This window comes from Protopterus annectens, chromosome 7.part0 (genome assembly GCF_019279795.1).
Source record: "Protopterus annectens isolate FY-2018-M chromosome 7.part0, PAN1.0, whole genome shotgun sequence".
Taxonomy (NCBI): domain Eukaryota; kingdom Metazoa; phylum Chordata; order Ceratodontiformes; family Protopteridae; genus Protopterus; species Protopterus annectens.
Window position 1 is genome coordinate 1,379,411,817 of NC_056739.1, and position 27,743 is coordinate 1,379,439,559.

At 39.4% G+C, this 27,743-nt stretch overlaps 1 protein-coding gene across 1 annotated transcript in view; it reads left to right on the forward strand.

Annotated features, from left to right (window-relative positions):
- The window catches only part of SHQ1 (SHQ1, H/ACA ribonucleoprotein assembly factor), a 2,222,560-nt gene that overhangs the window by 409,880 nt on the left and 1,784,937 nt on the right, over positions 1 to 27,743 (forward strand). Inside the window, exons 2-3 of the mRNA XM_044076401.1 lie at positions 4,758 to 4,926; positions 8,782 to 8,846. Coding sequence (XP_043932336.1) covers positions 4,784 to 4,926; positions 8,782 to 8,846 — 208 coding nt within the window. The 5' untranslated portion in view covers positions 4,758 to 4,783. The remainder of the gene's footprint in view (positions 1 to 4,757; positions 4,927 to 8,781; positions 8,847 to 27,743) is intronic.

Sequence of the window (27,743 nt, forward strand, 5' to 3'; positions counted from 1 at the left end):
GCAAACTTGCCTGGTTGTCGATTGCTGTTAACAAGCTGTACAATAACAGGAAGAAATTGCTGTCTAAGAGTAAGAGGGAGTGAGCCCTAAACTGGAAACACTCCATCCTCAGCTTAAACAAGCAAATATGACTTCTTGTGAAGTCCTCCAAAGCAAACTACGAATCCAGATTAGCTTCTTCAACTAAGGACAACCTTAAGGCGTTCTTTAGTTACATCAGTAACCTAAACAGAAAAGGCCCAATTTTTGCCAAACTGGTAGTTAATGATACCACATATGTGCCTGTGGACATAGCTAACCTTTTGGCCTATAGGTTCTGTGAAAACTTCACACCCCTGTCACCGCCACATGTACCCCATAACATTCCTACCACCTGCCCCCTACGTTGTATCTCTAAAGAGCAGGTTATAAAAGCCCTCTCTAAGGCTAAAAACACAGCATCTATGGGATTTTATAACATCCCTGGCTAGGTCCTTAATGGGCTGCAACAAGAATTGACAACACCATTGAGTGTTCTTTTTAGTCATAGTCTAAGCATTGGCTTCGTCCCAGCTGAATGGAAAATGGCCACTGTTATTCTCTTGCACAAAGGTGGCAACCCTTGTATCGTTAGATGGTTCACTAAAATAGTGAAATCCACCTCCAACACCAGACCTGTAACCAGTGGTGTTCCCGGTAAACAAATGTTAAATAAATTTAGTATTCAAAAATCAGGGTTCCTATTGAATTGTCGACAGCTTAGGTTGTAGAATGCTTAATCATCGATACCGAAGCATTAAAAGCTTACAATAGCAAACTGCCACATCATCGAATTTTTTCCTCTGGGAAAGAATTTGCATGGGCGTTATCATGGATTTGCCCTTTCCCCAATGTAGAGAGATTTCGAAATTGGTATATTTAGTTAGGGGGGTGTGGGGGGGGGCGAAGCCCCCCAGTATGTTTGGATGTGTTTGTTTATTTTGTTTACGGACGGCCACCCAAATTCTTTCCCGAGGAAAGAATTAGATGATGTGGCCATTCGCTATTGTTAGCTTTTGATGCTTAGGTGTCGATGTTTTAAGATTCGACAACCTAAGCTGTCGATGTTATGATATAGACACAAAAATCAGCATAAAATAAAACATGAAATTAAATATGGTTTTATACTACTGTTTGCCTCACTCAGATGCTTTCTATAGGTAGTAGCCATGTCATAAAATTGCTGTAGCTGGGCAGGATTCAGTCACTACAGAATAAAATATGAAATGAAAGAATAAAAAAAAAAAACCCTTTGTTTACTAATGTTTTAAAAGCCTTGCATTACTGATGTGCTTTGTAGAGTAGCAGAAGCACTCGGGTCATGAAATGCCAGAAAGGCTGTTTTTCTTAATGGGTGAAATGCACAGATTAAACTAATGAATGGCTCACAGGGAGAGCTGTTGTCAGTGCAACTGCAATTTGAGATAGAATTTGGCTAACACCTTTGAAACTTCCTTCAGGAACTCTTCCCCCAACCCCTCAGCCAAAGGTGAGCATGCTCAGAAAAGCAAACTTGAAATGTAAACAAAGGTTGAAATCAAAACCAAAAAAATCACTGGGCTTGTCCCTTTAATAAAAGGCACCAAAGCCAGGTTTGAGACTAAAATAGCTGCACAAGCCAAAGGCGAACACAAAGCATTTTTTAATTATGTTCTTAATCTCAAAAGCACAATGCAGAAATGCACTGAGCTGATTGTGAAATTGTGAACAATGTTACCTATACTAAGGCTGAAGACATGCAAACCTATTGCCCGATGAATTTAACTCTAACTCTAATTTTACCCCTCTCACACCCCTAACAACAATTTCAGCCGCCAAATGGCTTTTGTGCCAAATGAATAAGGAACAGCTACAATCATTCCCCTGCTTAAGGGAAGACTTTCAACAGACTTAGGAAATTACAGAACCATAAGCCTAAACAGCTTCATCTGCAAAGCCATGGAAGGACTTATTATGGAATTAATCATTCAGGACACAGGGAACCTCCAAACGTTAGAGCCATCTTAGTTTGGATTTGTCAAGGGCAGGTCATGCTTACTCAGTGTGGTAGAATCTTTTGAAAAGGTCACCAAAGCAATGGATGAAAGCAAAATAGTGTACACCACATACCTCCACCTGGCCAAAGCTTTTGATACAGTTCCTACTCGGGTACTGTCATTGACTCCCAAATGACTTGGTCATCCTGCAGGAAGGTTTGCCTCAAATAACTAACTGATGCTGAAATCCTGGACAAACTAAATGCCAAAAAAATGCATTAGCAAGACATCTACCCCAGGGAACTACCACAATGGCAAAATGCCCCTAAGAGTTGACCTAGTTGTTCAGTATTTGGGAACTTGTGGACAATGCTCTAACTTTTGATCATCATTTATCCACATTTGTAAGAAAGTCCTTCTATGTTGTACAGCTTATAAACAAAGGGATTGTGTCTAGATCTAGGGATGCCATTGTCACCCTTTACTCAGCTCTTTTTAGACTAGTTATTGAATATAATGCCCCTTTGGCGTGTATCTGTCCAGGCACAGGCAACAACGGAACACCTACAGTAATACCTCACTAAAAGGATACAAGGACTAAACAACTTGTCCTACATGGACCAACTCAAAACGCTGTCACTATACTAGGTATCCTACAGACTGCTAAGAGGTGACCTGTGTTTGGCATACAAGGCATCCTCCGACCCGTTTCTGATGGATTCACTCCACATCAGCAAGTCAGATGGCATCAGAAATACATGGTATAGGGATTTAAACCTCTTCTGCAACACAAACAGAAAAGTTTGGAAGGATAGGTTTATCTCGCAAAGGATACCACTGCTATGGGAACAGGGTCCTCAATGAAATAAAATGAAGTTCAACTCTGCACAACTTGGATCTATGGATGGGAAATAGAAAATTTACCCCCAGGTCTGCCCCTTGTACTATTAATGGACAGAGACAGCTCCTAAATGCTTTACCCCATGCATGTTTCACCTCAAATTGTCTGTGCTATGATCCCCGTTATTCTCATTAGGGATAATATATAATTATTGACCATAGGATGAGTACGGACAGTCTCTAACCAAATGGGTTAGGTTATTTCAAGCACAAAAAGGGAAACTGGCTAGATTTAAAATGGTCGCAAAGGGCAGCTAGCCTAGTATTTACCCATGAACCTATGACCCAAGTACTGTACAGCTTATCCTGCTTGAACCTTTGTGCACAAACAGTGGGGTGGAAATGGACCCGAGGAGCTTGAAGAAATCTTCATAATTTTAAACTTTTTAAAATGTCACTCCTGATGCCAGCTATGTTAATTTTGTGTAGAAAATTTGCAAGAAGCAGGAGAAACAGAAGTAGAATAAGTAGATGGAGCAGGAGGGTTGAGACAAAAGCATTCTGCTTTCAGGTGAAACCCTGTTAATTCCTACCTTTATGTGCTAAAGTCTTTGGTTAAAATTAGCAAAGTACTGTCATTTAGAATCCTGTTTCTCAAAACAAAATAAACTGTTGGTTGATATTTTTTTTGTCTGTTTTGTTGGTTTGCTGGTGTAGATAAATGAAGATCTTATTGCAACTACAACCTTTATGATCTGGGTTAGAGTAACAGCTGAGGTACTGAAGCAACTGAAAAGAGATGGACAAAGAATGATGAGGCTTGCATCTGCTTGTCTTTGTCTAGGACGAGGTTGGTAAAGTCAGCTGGGAGTGTCTAATATGATGAGTCAGCAGGAAGTCCCATCTTGTTAAGAGGGCAGTGCATTGGAGGCTTTATCACTATGGAGACGAGGTCTCATCCCCACAACATCTGTGTACACATCCAGCTTGAATGCATTGATCAGCATTCTGGAACATGTTGGGGACTACCAGGAAAAAACACCATGGCAGGGTAAATGACACTGCAGCTGATCAAAGCTGTGATCTCTCTGCCTTCATCTAAAAGAAACTGCCCTAATCTACCAGTCATGGGAATGCTATTAGAACCTGTAGTCTAGAGGAGCTAATCTAGACATGGTGATTAAGTAAAAACAAGTGCCGAGCAACAGATTAAGCTGCCTTTAGGGACCCACCAAAAAAAAGATAATCTTTTGAGTATGTTTGAGGCATGCACGAGCACTTGTAGGAATATTCTCCAGGGATATCATGAGAAAAATGCATAGATAACAATATCCCCGGAATCTTGCTGTTGTACACTGCAAGAAAAGGATTAATTCTTTAAAATACTTTTTCATTTGGACTGAAGAGATGAGTGACAAACTGTGCAGAGTCAGTAGACTGACCAGTCTGTTTAGCTGCTCGAGATAACTGTGGTGGGTATGTGGACATTTCTTCTTTTGGTTAAGCTGTCACACATGGCATGATATACTAATGTAGCTGGAAACCCAGTGGGGCATCAAATTGTTAAAAATATTTTGGTTGGAGGAATGGTGTCCATTTCCAGCTTTAACTTAAGCGTGCTGTTGAGTCTATATCAAAGATTTTTATGGGGAGTGTCTACTGTTATGGTGTTTCACAAAGCTCTACATTCTAATAGCAATTTATTTTCGTATCGCATGCCTTCAGACACTTCAGAACAGTTTGTGTTTTTATAATAAAATTGTTGCATTTTATTTCTTCCCCAACCATTAAGTTGTTGCATCATAATTATAATTTAACTTTTTTCATTTCCTACTTTTCTGAACTATACTGTCTTGAAGATTTTTATAGGAAGGATTACATTTCTATTTACTAAATTCGTATTACTTTTTTTTTTGTTTGCAGAGCACTGACTAAAGGAAACAGTCACTATGATAACGCCAGCATTTGAATTGAGTCAGGACTCTAATTTTCTCACAATAACAATTAAAGTGCCTTATGCTAGAGTCTGTGAAGTGGATTTGTACATCGATGGAGAAGATTTTAAATTTTTTGCCAAGCCATACTTCCTTAGGCAAGTAATATAAAAACTGTTAGGAATGATCCCTTAAGAATGTGTGTGTGTGTTTGTGCGTATACATGTACAATGGATATAAAAAGTGTACACATCCCTGTTGAAATGCCAGGTTTTTGTGATATAAAAAAAGACCAGAATAAATCCTTTCAAAACTTTTCTCACCTTTAATGTGACCTATAACCTGTACAGTTCAATTGAAAAACCAACAAATCTGTTAGGGGAAAAATATAAAAAATAAAAAACGTACAATAAGCTGGTTGCACAAGTGTGCACACCCTTAAACCAATATTTTGTTGAAGCACCTTTTGATTTAATTACAACATTCAGTCTTCTTGGGTAGGAGTCTATCAGCATGGCACATCTTGACTTGGCAATATTTGCCCACTCTTCCGTGCAAAAGCTCCAAATCTGTCAGATTGCGAGGGCATCTCTTGTGCACAGCCCTCTTCAGGTCACTCCACAGATTTTCTATTGGATTTGTGTCTGGGCTCTGTCTGAGCCATTCCAAAACTTTAATCTTCTTCTGGTGAAGCCATTCTTTGTTGATTTGGATGTATGCTTGGGGTCATTGGGTTGCTGAAAAATGAAATTCCTCTTCATCTTCAGCTTTCTAGCAGACGCCTGAAGGTTTTGGCCCAAAAGTGACTGGTATTTGGAACTGTTCATAATTCCCTCCACCTTGACTAAAGCCTCAGTTCCAGCTGAAGAAAAGCAACCCCTAAGCATGATGCTGCCACCACTATGCTTCACTGTGGGGATGGTGTTATTTTGATGATGCAAAGTGTTGCTTTTGTGTGTTTGGAATAGTGGCCAAAAAGTCCAACCTTGGTCGCATCAGACCATAACACATTTTTCCACATGCTTTTGGGAGACTTGATGTATTGTTTTGCAGATTTTAGCTGGGCCTGGATGTTTTTCTGTGTAAGAAAAGGCTTCCATCTTGCAACCCTACACCATAGCCCAGACGTGGAGAATACGGGAGATTGTTGTCACATATATCCCAAACAGTACCAAGACGCTATCTTCCAAAAAAAAGGAAGTCAATCTGGTGGTACCCTGCCATAAACAAACTGTTCAACAGAAGGAAGAAACTGTTGCAAAAGAGAGTAAAATCCCATGAGTGGAGGATCTCTCGTCAGCCTCAGTAAGAAGCGGAGATCCCTTATAAGACCCTCCAAAGCTAGCTATGAAAACAAAATTGCCACTGCTTCTAAGGACAACCACAAAACATTCTATAGCGATGTCAAGAATCTCAATGGCAACACCAGATCTGCTCTGAGTTACAGCACAACGGCACAAAAATTACAGAACCAACTGATATTGCCAACATCCTGGCAGATAGGTTCAGTGCTAACTTTACCCCCCTCTCACCCCCTAAAGGGCCCATACCTATAAAGGAAGAATGCAGAGTCCCTGTAATCACAACTACTCGGGTAAAAGCTGCACTCTCTAAAGTGAAAAACACAGCATCCATGGGACCGGACAACGTCCCAGGCTGCATTTTACACGAACTTCAGAACGAACTGGCTCCCCACCTAAGCACCATGTTCAGTCATAGCCTCACATTAGGCTTTGTGCCCACTGAATGTCACACAGCAACAGTTATCCCACTCCACAAAGGGGGAGCCACCACTAATCCCGGGAACTATCTCCCTATTAGCCTGACGAGCCTGGTCTGCAAGGCCATGGAACTCATAAACAAAGACATTGGTAAACTCCAAAACCTCTAAATTCTGGACCCCACCCAGTTCGGGTTTGTGAAAGGCAGATCATGCCTCCTGAACTTGATCAACTTCTTTGAGGCAGTCACCAAAGCCGTAGACGAGGGTAAGGTGGCTCACACAGCCTATCTTGACTTCGCCAAGGCGTTCGACACCATCCCCCATTCTGGAATTATAGCTAAATGCACTAAAGTAGGTATAAATCCGTATGTCACAAGATGGGTTACCAACTGGCTCACTGACAGAACCCACACTGTAAAAGTTGCATATTCCAAATCTGACTTCAAACCAGTGAGAAGTGGAGGTACCACAGGGTTCAATCCTGGGACCTCTCCTGTTAGCCTGTACTTCAGAGAAGCAGATACCAAACACAGAAGGCCTCTGGCTAATGAAGTTTGCAGATGACTGCAAACTTGGAGCCATAGTAGAGTCCCCAAATGATGTGGACATCCTACAGAAGGGCCTCACTGAGACAGATTACTGGTGTCAAGAGCCATGGCCTCAAGCTCAATGCCAAAAAGTGCATTGTCATCCCCTTTGGTAAAAACTCTGTGCCCATGAACTATCACATAGACAGCAGTCTACTTAATACCAAATGTATGATAAGAGGCCTTGGGACCCAGGTGGACAGTAGTCTCTCCTTTGATAATCACATCTCCACAGTAGTCAGGAAGTTCTTCTACGTGGCACACCTCATCACAAAAGGGTTATCATCCAGGAAAAAGAGGTCATTGTTCCCCTCTACTCTGCACTCATTAGACCCATTATAGAGTACAACGCCCCTTTTGGAATGTACCTCACAAGACATCTGCAGCAGCTGGAAAGGCCACAGAAGTACCTCACAAAGATGATTACTGGCCTCAAACAGATGCCCCACACTGTCTGTCTCAAAAAAACTCCAGCTTTACTCCGTAGCATATCGCCTACTCCGAGGTGATCTCTGCCTAACATATAAAGCTATGTCAAACCCAGAGCTGTTGGAAATGCTACACATATAGAAATCTCAATCTCTCCAAGCTACATGCTGTAGGCACTTAATCCTTGTCACCACAATAAACAGGACATGCTGGGGGGATAGATTCCTGTCCCAGAGACTTCTCATACTCTGGAACAAGCTACCTATCTATGTCGAGCAAAGTTCCTCATTAGCACTCTTCAAGAAAAATCTTGATGAGTGAATGGGAAATAGGAAATACACCCCAGGGATCACTTCTGTGGCTCTGCTTGACAGTGGGACAGGAAAATAACTTTCTTGGGTGGCGTAAGCCAGGGATCCTTGTTTGCTAGGCTTACTTAGGCCGATAGCCTAGTACCTACCTATGAACCTATGTAGTACACAACCAGTACTTGCCAGAAATTCCTGCAGCTCCTTCAGTGTTGCTGTGGGTCTCTTGGCAGCCTCCTTGACTGGTTTTTGTCTCATCTTTTCACCAATTTTGGAGGGACGTCCAGTTCTTTGCAACATCACTTTTGTCCCATATTTTCTCCACTTTTTGATGACTGCCTTCACTGTGTTCCATTGTATATCCAATGCTGTGGAAATTTTTTTGTACCCTTCTCCTGACTGATACCTTTCAACAATGAGATCCCTTTGATGCTTTCTAAGATCTCTGCGAACCATGGCTTTTGCTGTAGCAGGCAACTGTGTAAATGTCAGGAAAATCCTACTAGGACAGCTGAGCTTTATTTGGGATTAATTAGTCTCTTTAATTGATGGCAGGTGTGTACCCAAGAAGACTGAATGCTGTAATTAAATCAAAAGGTGCTTCAACAAGGTATTAGTTTAAGGGTGTACACACTTATGCAGCCAGCTTATTGTATGTTTTTTATTTTTTATATTTTCCCCCTAACAGATCTGTTTGTTTTTTCAGTTGAAGTGTACAGGTTATAGGTCACCTTAAAGGAGGGTCAAGTTTTGAAATGATTTATTGTGGTCTCATTTTTTTATATCACAAAAACCTGGCATTTTAACAGGAGTGTGTACACTTTTTAGATCCACTGTATGTATGTATGCGTATGTGTGTAGTCGTATTTTTAATCCTGTATTAGCAACACTATAATTATCTCTTAATTGCTCAGCATAGTTTTAAGAAGTAATTTTTAATTTTGGTCCTTTTTCTTTTGATTGCAGGTTAACCCTTCCTGGAAGAATTGTGGAAGATGGACGGGAAAAAGCTTCTTACAATGCTGATGAAGGTACAGTGCTTAAAAACTGTATGTTCTCAGGCAACTAGTAAAATAACTGTGATGAATCATTAATTTAAAGTCTTTAGAATTCATTGAGTATATAAGTATTGTGTCTGTGTCTGCATAGTGTATGGGTTTATATAATGACAGAGTGCAAGGGCTGTGCATAACAACAGATGCATGTCTTGAGTTTTTTTCAGTATGTTTGGCCTGTATTGCCATAGAAGGGGTCAAACTAAACTTTATTGTCATTTAGAACTACAGACGTGTAAAGAAAATTTTGTGTATCAGCTCAATTTTTGATATTACAAAGGAAAATGAAACAACCCATACAAGTAGAGGAATAAACATAACTAAAAAATACAATACTGCTCCCAAAACACACAAGAAAGAGCAGAGACATTTACCAGCACTCACATACGAAAAGAATACCCTCCCCGAGTTATATTAACTACCGTATTTAATACAGACTGAACAATGTTGAAGTATTTGTCTAATATTGCACTTGAGTGGGCTAAATAATACTGGCCATGGGTATAATAAATACATTTTGCACTTACTTGGACTATATGTAAATACATATTGCACAAATAAATAAAAATTGACTTGTGTCCAGACCCCTGGGACTAGTGCCTGAGTTCAGAAGTCTAGTCACTGTAGGGTAGAAACTGTTATTGAATCTTGTAGTCACGCAGCGAATGCTGCGATATCTCCTGCCCGAAGCAGAAGGGATGTGGTCCCCTTTAAGTAAAGTACACCTGTATGTAGTATACGGAAGTGCTTAAAATCAGGCTGCTAAGCTATGCGAATCCAGTCAGTTTGGGAAAAGGAAAATACTGTAATTTCCGAACCAGAAATGAGAATATTGTTTTTGTTACAGGTCTAGTTTCTGAAAGTCTTAGACTGCTTCTAGGAGTTGGAGGAGTGATTTCTGTTAAGCAGGTAGTGAATGAGAAAGGCTGCAAACTATTTTTTATTTTTATTTATTTGCAGTTGGTTTGCCAGGATAGTCCATTGGGCCAAATGAACCCGTTTTCAATGGAGTCCTGGGGAGAAAAGCTCCAAAACTAAGTAGGTTACAGTAGGTTATTTTTAATAGATATACAAATTATACAATTACACAGAAGTTAATCATACAAGAAAAAACAATTTGCAAATAATACAACAAAAACTAGAGTGAGTACAATCTAGTGATGAAATTAATAGGTAATACAGACTAAAGGGAAATTTAGCACAAAAGTACTGAGAAATAACATATTTGGAAGCATTTCATGACAATACTGAGGAATAACATATTAGGAAGCAATGCACAAAAGTACTGAGAAGTAATAACGTATTAGGGAAGCAATACTTAGGAAGTGTGGCCTAGTGTATTCTTTCCGATTATTGTAGGAATAATAATATGTATGAGTTAGGGTGGGTAATAAGGAAAGTTGCAGGAGGAAACAGAGGAAGATGGAGTTTGCAAGTGTTGGTTATGTGGGGTGGGGGCAAGAGCATTCCCACTGGGATACTAGATGTGAGTGAAGAGATCTTTTAAATATAAAATGGTTGGGGGTGGTGCGAATGGAAGGTGGTAGGGAGTTCCAAAGGCGTGCAAGGCCATAAGACAGGAGATTTTTGCCTGGGGGACGAGTTGGTTTATATACTTCTAATAGATTTTGATTGTTGGACCTTAATACTCTAGCAGGAAGGTGCATTTTAAAGGCTGATGAAAGGGAGGGACAAAGGGAGGGGTTGAAAATGAGCTTATGTGCAAGATTTAGTTGAGTATATGTGAGATAACTGGGTAGCTCTAGCCATTTTAGTTTTTGGAGAGAGGAACAGTGGTGGGTGGAGGACTTGTGGTTGGTAGCGAACTTGGCAGTTTTGTTGTAGCAAGAGGAAAGTTGTGTTTTTAGAGAGGTCTGTAGATTAGTTAGGAGTGGAGCTCCATAGAGAAGGGAGGGGATAAGAAATGGGGTAGAGGGTGATTTTGGTAGCAGGTGTAAGGTAATGATTTTGGCGGTAAAGCATACCTAGTTTTGATGGGTTTTCTTGATATTTAACTGTAGGTGGGAGTTGAATTTGAGCTGGTTATCAATTTGGACCCCAAGTAACTTGGTCTCGGACAGCAGTTCCAGGGGTAGATTATTTTGACTAGAGATGTGGAATGTGTTTATATTGAAAGAAGTTGCCTTAGAGGGGGTGAATAACATTAATTTGGTTTTAGAGGCATTGAGTGCTAGGTGATTCCTTTTCATCCATTGCTCAGTTGTTGTAAAAGCATCTTGAGTCAGTTTTAGGAGTGAGGGGATAGAGGTGGCAGCACAGATAATAGTAGAATCATCGGCATATTGGATGATGTCTGAGAATGGGATAGAGTTGCAGAAATCATTTATAAATATATTGAAGAGAAGGGGACCCAGTATAGAGCCCTGGGGTACCCCAGTAGGAGTATTTAGAAATGAGGAGGTGGCCTTTTTCCATTTGACTGCTTGAGATCTGTTAGATAAGTAGCTGGAGAACCAGTTCAAGGAGGAGGGAGATAAGTTAAGTTTAGAAAGTTTAGTTAGTAGCAGGCTGTGAGAGATGGTGTCAAAGGCTTTAGAGGGGTCGAGTAGTAGGGTAGAAACAATTTGGCCAGAGTCGCGGGCTTTATTTACAGTTTCAAGGAAGGAGAGGAGGGCAGTCATAGTGCTATGATGTGGTCTGAATCCATGTTGTGTGGGAGTTAGTAGGTGATTATCTAAGAGATGTGGAAGGAGTTGTAGTTGGATACACTTTTCTAGGAGTTTAGAGATGGGGGACAGAATAGCGATGGGGTGGAAATTAGTAACATTGTTGTTGTTGCCACCTTTATGTAGAGGTATGATAAAGGCCCTTTTCCAGACTTGGGGTACTATACATTCTTGGATAGAGCAGTTGATTAAAATGCTAATAGGGTAAGCGATTGCTTCAGCAGCTATGCTAAGAAAGTAAGAAGGGATGTTATCAGGAGCATTGGTGCATGGCTTCAGTTTCATAAGGAGTTTCTTTATAGTAGAAGTGGGTATAGGTTTAAATGAGGAAAAAAGGAGAGTGTGAAGAGGGAGAATTAGGGGCAGATGAAGCTGATGAAGTAGTAGGAGTAGGAGAAGGAGTGGAGGGATGGGAGTTAGTAGATGGGAATGAGGAAGTAGTAGCAGAGTAGGGTAGAGAGATGGTTGGGGATGGTAAGGGAGTTTTGGAGAATGTAGTGGTGTTAGAGAAAGATGACGTTAATTTGGAAATGGATTAAATGAAAAAAGAGTTAAATTGGGTAGCCAAGTCTTGGTCAGGAGCGTTTGGGTCTGGGGTAGGGGTATCTGGTTTGCTGGGGTTAAGTAGAGTAGAGATACCTTTCCAAAATTTCTGAGGGTTTGATTTATTATTGTTTTGAAGTGTGGAAAAGTAGTTTTGTCGGTCGAAGATTATGAGCTTTTTTACCTTATTTCGAAGTATTTTATATTCATTGTGGACTAGGGGGGATTTGTTTTTCAGGTAATGTGCCCAGACTTTCTCTGTGCCGCATAGATGCTAGCGTGTTTTTGGTTAGCCAAGGGGCTGTCTTAATTTTAATTCTCTTAGTCCTTAAGGGTGCATGGGAGTCCAGTAGTTTTAGGAATATTGAGTTGAAGTGGGCAACTGCATTATCTAGAGATAATGTTTTTAGACAATTCCAGTTAATTGCTTTTAGAGAGTTTGAAAAGGATGTTGGATTAAAGTTTTTTTGGTTACGGATTGTAATATAATTATGGGTGCATTGCAGGAGTGATGGGAGTCGATGAGTGAAGATGGGTATGTGGTCACTGAGGGGATCAGGAAGAGTGCCACTATCAGAGTAGTAGTGGGGATGAGAGACTAGGATCCAGTCTAGAATACTGCCACTAGAGATGTTTTTTGAGGGGTGTGTTACAGAGTTGATTAGCTGTGAATAATTGTAGAGGTTGATATTAAGGTGTTTTTAGGAGATTGAATGGAGGCCCAGTTAATGTTCATGTCTCCTAAGATTATAGTTTTATTGTTAATATTATTGGAGAGCCAGGAGAGGATTTCTTCAAGTGTGGAAATATTATCCCCTGGGGGGATATAGAGTGAGGCTATACATATGTTTTTATGTAGGTTAACTTGGAGTAATGTGAGGAGTAGTTCAGCATTATTAAAGTGTGGTACAGGTTTGTTATAGGGGGTAACTGACAGTGAGGATGAGTATAGGAGAGCTACTCCACCCCCTTTTTTATGGGACCTGTCTTTTCTTATGATAGAATAGTTTGGAGGAATAATTTTTATATGGGGTTTTAACCATGTTTCGGAGATGGTTAAGATGTCAGGTTTATTATGAATGAGCCAAGCATGGACAACAACTAAGGCTTGTTTCTTTTCTTTTGATTATTGCCTATCAAATAAGAGTATACAGTGATATTTAAATGTCTTCAGTAAGTTAATTTGAGGATGTTATCTGCCTTATAAACTGTTTATAATGACAATAGCTTGTTTTCCTTAGATTTACATAAACTCTTAGGGTGGATATGGGCAAAGCCAGTTATATTCTGTTTCTTCCTCTGATTTAAACAAAAAAGGAGCATCAGTTTGACTAATAACTATCTGCTGGTGAATTAACTTCTGTAACAAGAAGTTCCTAGCAATTTATTATGTTCCTTTAAATGCTTGTCTTATTACTCTGAAGAACTGCACAAAGTAACTTTTTGTTACATCTTTTATTGCTGAAATGAAGCATATTGCTTTGTGGTTTGAATTGTCTTTCTTCAGATTAAGCATTTTACTGCATCTTCTATTTTTTTTAAAGTGTATCCAAATAAGTAGCACTGTGTCAATCTTGGTAAAATAGCTGGGCTTATATAAAAGGCTCCTTGGCTTAGTGAACTGTGAAAAGCTCTTAGTGAAACTATTCACTGTCCTAGTGAACTGTCAGGCAGAACTGAAAAGGAGAACCAAGCACTGTGGGGTAGCATTACTGATCACTGTACCACCCACACTGATTCTCAGAGTCTTCATAACTATTATTACTGCATCTAAAAGAGTGTTATATGACTGCTTTTACAGTGTTAATTTCTAGCACCAGATATGAAGAATTGTAAAATCTTTGTAAAAGTGTGGCAATATGCTGAGTATAAAGATAATGTTCAGTAATTCTGTTTTAAAGAAAAATAATGGAAACAATACTGTAGATTGGGTAAGTTATGATGTGAGTAGTTTTTTGAAGTTTAGTGTTTGAACTGCATCTTTTCAGCTTACAGTTTATTGAGAAGGGATTTGTTGTCCAAAAAGCCCTTTTGCTGAGAAAAAGAAGTAGTTTCTTTCATCATGGTCTGTTCTCCGAGTTTATTTTTAAGACACATGGGGTTGCATCCTCACAAAATAAGAATTTTTGTATATTCAAACAAAACCAATGAAAGTTTTTTTTCCAGGTTATTAAAAACACATATATCTGGAGTCACAGAATGAAGCCATAAAGGGGAAAACTTCAGCATTACATGGCACTGTGTAATTATTGCTGGCAAACCAACTTAACATAATTCATTGCCTGTATTTTTGGATAGATTTAAAGTACAGTAGACTCCCTCTTATCTGGCCTCTCTTTAACCGGCCATCAAAGTTCTGCCATAGCCCTAGCAAAAGACAGTAGAGAACAGCAATTCTGCCTCAATAATAACAGACAATTGAGTTTTAGACTTCATATCCAGAAAAATGCATGGGCGGCCACGGTGGTGCAGTGGTTAGCATTGCCGCCTCACAGCAAGAGGTTCTCCGGTTCGATCCTCAGCTGGGGTGCCTTCTGTGCGGAGTCTGCATGTCCTCCCTGTGGTCGCGTGGGTTTCCTCCGGGTGCTCCGGTTTCCTCCCACATCCCAAAGACATGCTGCAGGTGGATTGGACACTCTAAACTGGCCCTAGGTGTGCGTGTGAGTGTGCCTTCTGTGGAAGGTTGGGCGCCGGGCTGGCAACTCGACACCGTAAAACTCCACTGCCATTCAATGTGCGGAAAAGGTGATCCGCTGTGGCGACCCCTAACCGGGAAAAAGCCGAAAGAAGAAGAAGATCCTTTAGAAAAATGCATACTAACGCAAATCCTGTTATTCTAGCTGATTTCTAACCTAAAAATGTTGTTTGTATGCTTTTTGTGATTAACTGGCCATTCATTTATACAGCCTGAAGTCTGTTCCCAGCGAAACCAGATAAGAGGGTGTCTACTGTACTTCAGTTTCCTCTTTGTTTTATTTGCTAAGAGCCAGTACTGCAAAGAAAAATGTACACAATTTCACTTTCTAGAATTATTGTTTTTCACATCTCCCAACTATAATGTGTATCAACATTTTAGGACCAGAATTATGCTCCTTAAATGCTTTGATTGCTCACATTTTTTATCTTTATTTTAAAACATTTTTTAAGATTTCCAAGATTTTTATGCTACTGGACTGTCTAGATTTTTTTTCTTTTCTAATTTCCCATGTATATCCTTGTATTTTTATGGCCTGTTTTAGTTTTCTAGTAAAAATATTTTTAAATTGATATAGTGTAACTCAATTCACATGAGAGTTAGGCAGTTACAGTAATCATTTATTTAAAGATTGTGGTTTCATCCTAGAACTGTCTGTATGAGAGTAAGCTTTTTAGAGTGACGTAAATGAATACCTAGCCTTTTTTCTTCTGTGAAAGGGCATAAGTTTGTTATCCTTACTAGTTGATTGGAATAGAATAGTAAAACAACTCAGAATTAAGCAGTATTAAATACCTTTTTAGACAGTTTGCATTTTGTAATAAAAATACATGATTTTAATTTATATTTGACTTCAGTCACTGGCCTAAAATACTGCATTTTCTTGCGATTAAAACGTGCAATAAGAATGGTATATCTATATTTTTTACAAACATTTCTGGTAAATATTGGAGTGTCGCTGATATTATTTTCCCTTCTTGTTGACACCTCCATAGTTTTCTTAGAATCCTATAGCAAATCTTCCTGAATACAGGAGAGATAAGGCCATCCACTCACAAGTGGTATGAATGCCCATAGACCAACACAATGACTTACCAGCCAGTGGCACCACATTTTTTTAGTCTGATCATTCTGTATTAGATGTGACTGTCAATTTCTTCACTGACATTTTCTGTATACCTTTGGAAAGAAGAATCAGTGTACAATTCAGTTGTCTAATCTGACAGTCGTTTTAAACTTGACATTGTTTTTATAGGAAACTGTAGCACTTAAAAACTTTTTGCTGTCAGCAACTTACAGTGGGCACAAATAAGGTGTACTGAAGAACAGCAGATGTTTTATTTTTTGATGGTGCATGATTTTATGATTAATTTACTCTGAATACAAATTGCTGACTATCTCAAAGTTAACAGTATCTGTAATATTATTGGGGTTTGTGTTTTGTCACCCATGTTTTATTCATGATAAGAGAAGTAGCTGTTTTCATATAAGGTAACATTTTAGTTAGAACACTAGTGACTGTAAGCCTAGCAGTCAGTAAGGCCTTAATATTCAGACAATTTTAATAGTACAACAAATGTTTCAGTACTGTTGCTTTTCATAAGTATTCATCAGAACCTTAGAATAACATGTCAAAACATAGTTTCTTTTTCTGTCTCTTACTCTTTCAGTTAGTTAGATAGACCGCAGCCTGAATAATGTACTAACTACATACAACATCTATACATCCTAACCTATTATATTATCTTGGGAGCCCTGACTTTTTCATACCCTATCACTTCACTGTGAACTGGACATTATTGTAAATTCATATTTGCTGTTAAGATTGCTTGTTCAGACAGATTAACAAATTACAAATTATAACTACTACGTTTCCTTCTTTGGATTTAGCTAATCTCCCCACTTATCTTTTGCATTGTGATTTATTTTCTCATTGAAGTATCAGGGCAGTCTGAGTTATTACCTTCTTTGCTAAGTGAACCCTGACTCTAATGTAGCATGCAAAACTTTCAGGTTTATAGCAAGACATAACATGGTCTGCTACAAGTTTAGCCACACACACACACACACACACACACACACACACACACACACACACACACATGCATGCACATGTCTGAGGTGTAAATTCCTACCAAATACCAGTGCCTTTTTCACACTGACATGTTTCAAGTGTCTTTTTTTTTATCCTACTGGAAGTAAGTGATGTATTTCCTTTTCTAGGCCAAGTTTAAATATAAGCACTATATCTAGTATCAGTAACTTAATTTCCTTTGAAAAATGTTTGCTAGTTGGAAAGCTTTAGTAATTGTAAAACCTTTGGTGGCCCAATAAAAAAGTATTGCATCATGTCTGTATTCCAGTGTCTTTGTGCTGGCATGCTTAAAAGTTGGACTCGACGCAAGGGCTACAGGATAATGCTTGTTAGCATCATATATTCTTAGTCCTCTGCATTATACAGGCAAACAGATGTAAGTTTTGGACTCCTGTAATCTGTTATGATGCAAAGAGAGACAACTTTACTGCCTGAATGACATACTCCTTCAATAAGAGCCTTGTGGGTAAGCAAATAATTCCTTCTAACATACTGCTTGTATGCCTTTTATTAGAAAAACAGAAAAAAGCTGCACTGGAACCACAGACGTGGTTTATTAGAATTCTCAGTTCAACAAGCTTTTGCACAAGATGCTTTCTCAAGCCAAAGAATACGAGTTCTCATAAACTTGTGTCTCTGGTTCCTGAACAGACTTTTTTCTGTTTTTTGGATACAACTGTTGGCGTGTGCCCAGCTTTACCTTTAGCTCTTCTTTTGTTTTCTCTTACATCTTTTAATAATCCCCAAGCCTTGCAGTTTTGGCACAAAGCATAGATAAGTTATACTTCACCTTCTTAACTTAACCACAGATTAATCCTGTCTTTACATTAAAGAAGTAAGACTTTGGGTACCTTGCAAGAGAGAAAGATGTTGCTTAGCAGAATTCAATATTTGTGTAGTTTACCACACAGATGTAGAAATAATTATCATTTCAAACTCTGCAAGCTTAGAGATGGGTGAAGTACTGAGGATGAATAACAGAGGTGCAGGTTCAAAGAAGTTAAACTGAATTTGCTGAAATGGATCAAATGAAAAGGTGAGCTGTACTCTCCTTTTTGGTTTTTCTATTTTTTTTAAACACAGTCAGGGACACCTCATGGGAACTTCATACCCCAGTCTTTCAGAGCTGTATGTCATAGGTGATATGACAAATAAAGCATACAAGATATAGAAGTGATAAATCACCAGAACAGGGAGAAAGTTTTAAAAAGACTGGTGAATGTATGGAATCAGAAACATTTCCCTCTTGTTTCTTCTGTTTTTCACTTACTCATTGTGGAAGACAGAGACAGACAGCACTAATGTTGACTGGCAACTTTAAGCACTAGAGGATTTGCTCCATAACAGTTAGGTGTAACAAATGTAATAAGCACATGTACAATAATGCTAGTGGCCAGACTCTCTAGCCTGAATTGCTTCAGGTTTAATAGTTACATGTGTTCAGAAAATCGGTGTGGCTGGGAACAGCGCATTGAAGGGAAGTATAATGACATTTTATGGCAGAAGAGAGTGCGTCAATAATTAGGTCTGATTGCAGGATGGGCCATCTGTACTGGAGTAAAATAACTGCACACCTTAAATAGGGAAGACATTTGCATGGGCTGACAGGACTGAGACTGCTCCTTAAGTTAATTTAATGCTGTTCATTCATATGGCTGTTGTCTATGTAAATTAGTATTTACAGAGAGTGATGGGGAAGTTGCCTGTATATTGTGGTATGTCAGTGTTAGGATGGATTTGTGTCAGCAGACAGAATCTCAAGATACGGTATTGAATGCCAGGTAACTTAATGTCAGTTTTAAAATTCAAAATGTTTCATTGTGAATTTTGGTATATCCTAAAGCGTGTTATGTATGGCATGCTGTAGTGGGAATTGGGAGTGGGAAGGAGAAATGGGGATATATATGGCTTAACAGCTAAGTGGTATGTGGGTGAGAGAGAATGTGAGTGTGGTACAGGAGTAATATCTTTGAATGTGAGCAGTGTTTGCAGTTTTAAATGACAGAACATACAAGGGTATTGGCAGAAGATTTCTTTTTTTTTTTTTTTTTGTTTGTTTAGTGAAGTGGGCTGATTCACATTCCATTTTCAGCTGTTACCTGGGATAAAAGCACCAGGGCAAATGCAACAAATAAATATATGGATAATTTAGTGTAGCCATCGAGCAGCATGTTTTTGGAAGGTAGGAAGTAGCCAGAGCACCTGGAGAAAACCCATAGAAACATAGGGAGAACATATTAATTCCAAATTGATCAACAGTCAGGAGTTAACCTCAGACCCTTGTATCTGTGAGGCAGAGTTTAATCCCATCCTTAGCAATGTTCCAAGAAGTTTACTTCTATGAAGTGCATAGGTGCATTCAATGAAAGTGGAATTGTAAGTCACTGGAAAGAGTAATATATTCCAGAGGACAAAAGAAGAAAGTAGCAACACTTGTACATTGTAATTGAATGTAGAGATTAATGTGGTATATAGTGATGAAGAGGAGTATTTCATTATTTATAGTCTCCACTGTAGAGAGTATCCCATTTACAGTAGTATTTGTATGAATCTCTCTTGGAATTTGGGTGGTCTACTTCAGTTTTATGCACATTTTGGACTGGATTATAAAGCAATATTGCAGCATTTGTCTTTTGCCATGTTTCAGCATTAATATTTCTGTGCAATGTGATCTTTGATTTATTTTTAAACTCATGCTTCTTACTGCTGTGTAGACTGCCATGACCTTAGATTTTGACCTATCCATTCCTTCATTTGGTTTGTCTTGCTGTAGCTTGAGAATGACAGTCTGTAAGTGTGGAACACTGATTTATATGTTGCACTTCATAACATTGAATGGCTGATGTTGGGAATTTAACCAGGTTTACACTTGCACAGAAAGAGGATTACTGGATTTTTTAAAACTTACTCAACATAGTTACCTGTAGGAGTGTTGGTAAGTGGGCATTTTTGCGACTTTTCACTCAGGCTCACATGTTTTTTTCTTTTTTTCTTTCTTTCTTGGAGCAGGAACAAACTGTAGGTACTTTTTTTTTTTTTTACCATTTACGTAATAATATCCAAATATTCATACAGAAATTTGCAGAGCTCATTGTTAAAATACCTTGCTTTATTAGTGCTGGGTAATATTGTCCGAGTGGACAGCGAGACCGTTTTGACTATAGTCCAAGAATTCAGTCAGATTGTAGAAGATTTTGGGTTTGTTCAGATAATTACCATTGTGACCCATTTTAAAGCATGCAATTTTGACTTCCATTTTGCAGTGTCTATCCTGTACACAGAGGAGGAACAAATGCCCTTATTTGATTACTGTGAGTTTAATTTGTATTGTTTATCTATTGAATTCACACTATAACAGTTCAGTATGTGTATGTATAAATCTTATTACTTGGTGGCCCAGTTCCCCTGTTTGAGTAATCCTGTCTGGGCTATGGGACTGTTTATGTAGGTGAATTGGTAGCTGACTGTAATAAGGCTGTCACCTTTGCCCTGGACCATATAACTTATTTTCATGTATGTGTCAGCTGTGCTTTATTATAGTTCATATGACCATGAGCTGAGTTACCTCAAACAACAGTGACAGAATTTAAAGTCTGGATTGTGACACACTGACTTGTTGGGTAGCAAACCTAGGATTGAGGAACATTGCTGTACCTTCCAGCTAGAGATTACATTTAAGAAGACAGTATTCTTGTCCTGTGAGATCTCTTCAATATCAAATTGAGCAACCATATTGTAAGGAACCAGCCTGTGCAGTCCAAGGTAGCTGTTCACTATCTTTTTAACAAGGTGCCCAAATCAGGCAAGAAACACTTCAATCTATCCCATTGATCATTGTGGTAGTACTACCAGATGGGATCCTCTGGACTGGTAATGAGCAGTTTTAGCCCACTGAGTTTCGTGATGTAACGAGATTTGTTTCAGTCTTATTATCCCACTGGTAATGGATTGGACCCAAGAATGTCAGCAATTGAACTTTGCAGCCTAAAGGTTTTAGTTTGACTTTTCAGACTTTGCAGTCCTCATTAAAGACAAATGCCCTTCCCGTTATTTTTAAATAAGACATTTACCTATTTCTAAAGAAAGCACATCTGGATTTGCTTGATCTGGAGAATTATCATCTTCTCCGTAATGTTCCCTTCTTGAGAAGTTTTTAGACAAAATGGTTTATATTAGGCTATATTCCGTTTATTTGCATTCTGTCTACAATAGCGTCTAGGATACATGCATATCTGTTTTGAAAGTTGTTCTATTGCTGAACTTTCAGCTCACAAATGTAGTAAATGATCTGATAGTGAGACAGCTTCAACCTTTTTTTTATTTTTTGCATTGTTTGATACTGTTGACAATGATATCCTTTTAGAGAAGCTGTAGGCTGAAAGTAGAGTTACTACTATAATTTGACTGATTTACGTCTTATTTGTCAGAGTGATTACAGCATTGTCTGTGAGAGACTAATTGTTTTTCAGGAATCAGAAGGCTGTGGGTTCTATTCCCACTGAAGGCGAATGGATTAATTTGCAAATAGCTGACACCGCAGTGCAGCATTAGAGGGGTATTGCCTCTTGCGTTTGCTGCCCTTTGGATGAGAAGTTAAACTGCAGTCCCCTCTGTTTGACTTGGTGGTAGCTTGGGTGCATATAGAAAATTCCATGAAACTATTGAAAAGAGTATAAGTTTTCTGATGCCTTAGTAGATTTCCCCTAGTAGTTTGAATACAATCTCGTGCCCCCCCGAAAAGAGGCCACTAGCCTAGTGGGACTAACTCTTTCAAGTTAGGATAAATAAAGTCATTTAGATTTACAGCTCCTCAGAAGATTGTTTTGGCTTCTTTATTGTTCCCTCTGTATATACTACCAACCCCCTGAATGGGTTATCATACCTTTGCTGAAGATGTCCAGCAGTTGTACTCTTCTCTCTTGACATTATCAACTGTCTTGCTGCCATAGACAGCTGGTTGGTGGACATACTTAAATGGATAGTGATGAGCAAACTGAAGCTCTCCCTTGACAGGATGCAAACTGTAGCCTTGCTGGTGACTGTGAAATCTTCCCCAGCTCCATTTACCCCCCCCCCCCCAAAAAAAAAATCTAAAAACAGATTTGCTTTCTGACCAGAGCTTACAAACTTAGTTCCCTTTCAGTTAACTCACTCTTATTAAAGGAGCAAATGTCCACAATCTTATAATTGTAATGTTTTATATAAAGGTTATATCCTGGAGACTAGTTGCCATTATGGTTAAGTTTTCGCCTCCCATGCGTAAGGTACAAGTTTTGATCCAGACCTCCAACCAGTACCTTTTTGAAGTTTGCATGTTATCCCTGGGTATCTATGGGGTTTCTCCCACTTCCCAAAAAACATGCTTAGTGTTTTCATCTCAGACACTCCCAAAAATGGAGCTGTGGACAGCAGTACAGTCTCTAGATGGTTCCCTATAGGGGAGTGTTGTATAGATCAGTTGCTTTGGGCATCAACTGGTGAGCACATTATCGTCAAGATAGGGGAACAAGTGTGCCTTGTCAGGGCTAGCCACTTGACAGTGTAAAAATTGTCTCTTGGTAATTAATTCATGTTGACTAATGTTGCCAGATTGGTATGGGTATATGCTATTGATAAGTAGGTTGAGGACTCTACTTATTGTGACCTATGCTGGAGAACTATGCTAATGATGGGAGGAGTGCAGATGCCGCTTCTACAGTGTGCCTGCCATAAAACCCAACAGCCCTGGATCAATGAACTACTGGCCGGTCAGTGCTTAGTAGCCCAGCTTGGGTTACCTTAGAAAGCTGGATGTAAAACCAGTTATCCTGCCAAGCATGAGCTAAGAATTGCTACAGTCAGTGTAGGTTCACTGACAGGATACAGCTTGGAAGTGGATGACATGAGAGTAAGGAGGAGGTTGGAAATCGTATGTATCTAGGAGACAAGATGGAAGGGCAGTAGAGCATTGCCTCTAGGCTTGGGATCTAGAGTCTGCTCCTCAAGAGGAGGACAGACTAGAAATGGTGGAGGAATTAGGGTGAGGGAGAGGCTCCAGAAGACACTGAGGGATATCATCAGAATTAGTGACAGACTTATGGCAGTCAGACTCCAGTGTAAGGATAGGGCACTATTTATAATGTCAGCCAATGCCCCACTGCAGAGTTAGGATATTGAAGAAGAGTGCATTTGGACAGCAGTTGATGGACCACTAGATAAAGCAGGAAATCATGAAGTGGTGTTTGAGTGACCTCAATGCACATATTGAGACAGACAAAACATGCTATTAGGATTGCCTTGGCCCACATGGGTGGTGAAGTTAGGAATAAAGAAAGAAAGGCCATACTAGATTTTTGACTGGCAGATGGCTTGATGGTGGCCAGCACGTGGTTCAGCAAGAGAGCGACAGTCACAGGGTCACATACAAGAATGGCCAACATGCAATTCAGGTAGACATAGAATGAAGGATTGCAAAGACATCCACAGTGAAACTGTAGACCCACATTATAAACCACTGGTTTCCACAATCCGCTGCAAGCAGTTGTCAGAGAAGACTCCTAGGTCAACAGAAACTAGGCTGAAGACCTGGAAGTTGATTGGAGAGAAAGCACAACAGTTCAAGGCTAAGAAGGAAGACTGGTTGGCTAACGGAGGCTAAGAGTGGAGTTGCAGTAGCAAAGAGCAAGGCATCAGTGGCACTCTACAAGCTTCTTGAAAGTGACTGTGTAGATGGCACAAAGAAACTATCAGCCTCCAAGGTAAAGACAGAAAAATAAAGAAGATAGACACCCTTCGTGAGGGATGCAAGAAACAACCTGCTCACCATTCCATAGGACATCAAAGGCAGATGGAAAGAGTATTTCCAGCAACTTTTGAATGAAGAAATCCCCACAGAAGCTGTATTGCTCCAGACACAGCCTATGATGAAAGAAGAGGAGGAGCCCACCCTAGAAGAAGTAGGAACAAGTCTAAGGAGAAGGAAGTCGAGGAAAGCACTAGGCTTAGATGAGGTCACAGCAGATATGATCGATATGTTGGGTGGGATAGGGGAGAAATGGCTTCTAAGGGTACTCATAGCAGTATGGAAAGAAAGATGCATCACAGATAACTGGAGAATAAGCATACTTGTTCCAGCATACAAGAACAAACGGGACATCTACAGCTGTGGGCAGTGCAGGGGTATCAAACTCCTGTTACATTACATGAAAGTTCTTGAGAGGGTGATTGCTAAACGATTATGTAAAGTAGTGGAAAGTAAGATCGGAGATGAGCAGATTGGATTAAGATGCAGCACAACCAACCTGATGTTTTCAGTGAGACAGATGGTAGAAAGAAGGAAAGTGTCCAACTGGGCATTTCTTGACTTGGAGAAAGCATATGACAAGGTCACAAGAAAGCTGATTTGGGCAGTCATGCAGTGGTTTGAAGTCCCAAAATCATTGGCTGAATTAGTGCAGGCTATGTACAAGGACTCGGTGATTCAAGTATGAACAGTGTTTGTCGTGTAGAGGGGTTCCCAGTGGAGTGGGAGTGCATCAGGGTTCATTTATGAACCCACTGCTGTTCATAATGGTGATGGACTACATTACATTAGCACACAGGTCAAAGGGGACGGATCAAAAAAAGTTGCTGTATGCAGATGATGTGGCATTACAGGCAGACTTTGAGCAAGAACTTCAGCAAATGATAGGAGAATGGAATGCAAAACTGAAGGCACATAGGGAGAAACTGGGTACAGATAAGACTGTTGTAATGGCAGTGAATAGGGGAATCATGTGATGCTGATAATTGAGATAAAAAGGAAAATAGTGGACCGGATTAACAGTTTCAAGTATCTGGGAGGGGTGGTGGAGGAAAAGAGAAGTCTAAATGAGGAGGTCAAAGCTAGAATCAGACGGGCTGCAGGCAGCTGGAACAGAGTGTCAGGTATAGCATATGACAGAAGAATGCCAAAGAAGCTGAAAAGGGAGGTGTGCAAAACATTTGTTTGCCCAGTACTACTGTAAGATACAGAAACTCGAGCAGTAAAGGCAGAGCAGTTGAGGAACCTAGATGTGATGGAGATGAAGTGTCTGAGATAGGTGGAAGGATGTACACTGTGGGGTAGATGAAAAAATGAGGACATCAGAGCAGAAGCCAAAGTAGTTCTAATTGCAGAAAAGGTCAAAGAGAACAGATATGGTGGTTTAGGCACATGTACAGAAAAACAAGACAATCTGGTGAGGAAGTTTTGGGGGACAAAGGAAAAAGGCAAGAGGAAACAAGGGCACCCAGCAAAGAGATGGATAGATTGTGGGAGAGAGGGCCTGCAGCAGTCAGGTATGACTGTTGAAGAGGATAGGAGAGTGGCACTGAACTGAGAGAGTGAGAGAGAGATGGTGACAGTTGACACAACATTCTGACCCCATGTAGAAAATGGTTAAAAGGAGATTGATGGTGATTATAGCCTGGATCAAGCACTTCATTCCACAGGAAGGTATACAGCGGGCATTCATGCACATTTTTTACCACATGGACTGTTGCAGTGATGTATAATGTCAGCTAGCTTGCTTCCTCCTTGATCACTTGTATTGGTGCAGAACCCCCTAGCCAGAATCCTAACAAGTACCTCCAGTGGGAGCATATGACTCTTATTCAGTGGTTCTGTCTCTTACACTTTGGAATAAAAGGCATTATTTTTGATTTAACCTGCCTTGTGGAATTTGGATCACAACTATGTACTACAGCTGGCAGTTCCCCTGTGTGTATCTCATGAGAACTGCTCTTTATTTATGGAATACCCCAGGAACTTGGACAGCACTCATTTTCCTTACCAGGTACTGTGCCTCTGTTGTTTCATTTACCTCATGAGAAACCGATACAATTCTTTGGCCATTTTTAAGAAGCTGTTCAAGACTTCTCTTCCAGAAATTCTTTGCCAGTAAATTATTTATATTAATGTATTTTGATTCTTTATATGATAAGATGTGTTTGCTCTGTCCTTTATAAAGTGCCTAGGTTTAGCCAATGTAGTTCAATTGGCTGATAATGTATTTCTTTGATAAATGGGCTGTTCAGCTGGGCAGGATTATTTGCATTAGAAGCATGAGGAGAAAAGCCACAGACAGTGCATAGTAATTAATGCAACACATCTGCAGGTTAGATGCAAGTGCAAAGTATATGGCACTAAACAAGGTCAATATGATATCTCTGTTGAGGATTTGAATAGGATCCTAAGCTAGAGTCTACACTTAGCTGCCTAGTATACTACTAGGCAGTTCTTACAGAAATAAATATGGACACATCGAGGCAAAATGTGTTTCATATGCATTTGCTGCACATGCCTTAGGGTGAAGATTATTTTCCAAATATCCTTGTCAGCAAAAATTCTACAACCTTTGCCTGCAGTATTCACCAACAATCTTCAGTCTGTAGAAGTGCCCTAACTGTACTGTCTGACCCCAGATCTACGTGTTCAAAATGGGTGCTAGCTTGTATTATAAAAAGACAATATTGACATTAAACATCTCACTAACGGCATCCCCCAAATTTGAAGTTTTTGCTGAAGTTGAATAATCATGGATAATGATGGGGAACCTACTTCTAGTATAAAGAAAGGAAAGTAAGTATATATTACTGGAAGGACAAGGTAACATGGAAGAGTTACTTAAGAGTAGGATAAAAAAAATCTGAATCCGAGCTGGATAAGTAGCTTCAGGAAACACTTGACTTGCATACATTAGTACAAAATGTGTGGCGTATTTATTGCTTGATCTGAGTGCTGCAGACCTGGCAAGAAGAATAGAAACAAAGCAAAGGTTTATAGTGGGGTGTATTATGTCATGTATGCTAGGAAAGGAACTATATTTCTCAAATTAGGTAGAAAATCAGATGTTTATTTTTATAACTGTACTCCCAGTAGGAAAATGGAAAGAAATTGATAGGATGGCAATCGTGAGCAATGTAACGCTTACCTATTCCATTTATGTTGGTCTTCATTGGTGACAGAAGTAGATACTAGGAGAAATACTAAAAGTTGATGAGTTTTATACCCTAAATGCAAGTATTCCTTATCCCATACTCTATTTTTTACCTATGAAATTATCCACACATTGCCACGTGAAAATAAGTATTGATTTAGCTATTTCCCCTTCATTGTAATGTTTGTGTCATACTCGGCAATTCAAGGCTTGCATGTAATCCAGTGATAATTTTCCCCTTGTCCCTTAGATCATATTGGCTATCATATTTAAGATTTTGGCCCATGAAAAACCCACATAGCAAGGTGTCTGTTACCTTGCCTTTTTTCATTTCCTCAAGGATGCACTATTACTAATCTTCTGGCAATTTTCACCTTTGCTGCTGTGTCGATGGTCATACATGGAAGAGCAGCTGAACCTATAAAATCAGGAAATTTAACACTTCTAGTTGATATTGAGAATTAATGTTTGAGATATGTGCCTGTAGCTAATGTTCATAGCCTTTTCAGAAAGCAGGATAGTTTAAGCACTGTTTATAGGTGAAGAAGAAATAATTGTAATGGGTTTTAAAAGATGATAAAGAACACAAACATGAAATGTCACTTGAAAAAAAAAAATTTGATACTATGTCCAGAGATTCTGAAAGTAATCAGCATTTCCAAGTAGTGCTATTTTATGCAACTGGGGAGGACATTCTTAGGAATAGAGGTTCAAAAGTCATTGTCAAATATGCATACTGGGATGGCCTCCCATTTGACTTTTTTTTCCAGGTATTTATTGTGCTTTATTTCGATATCTAAAGCTATCTGTGCAGTCAGATCTGAAAAGAAAGAAGAAAAAAACACCATCATCCTTATTCCTTAGCAGTTCTACACTCGGGGTCCAAACAGATCCTGTCACTAGAGTCTTGTACAG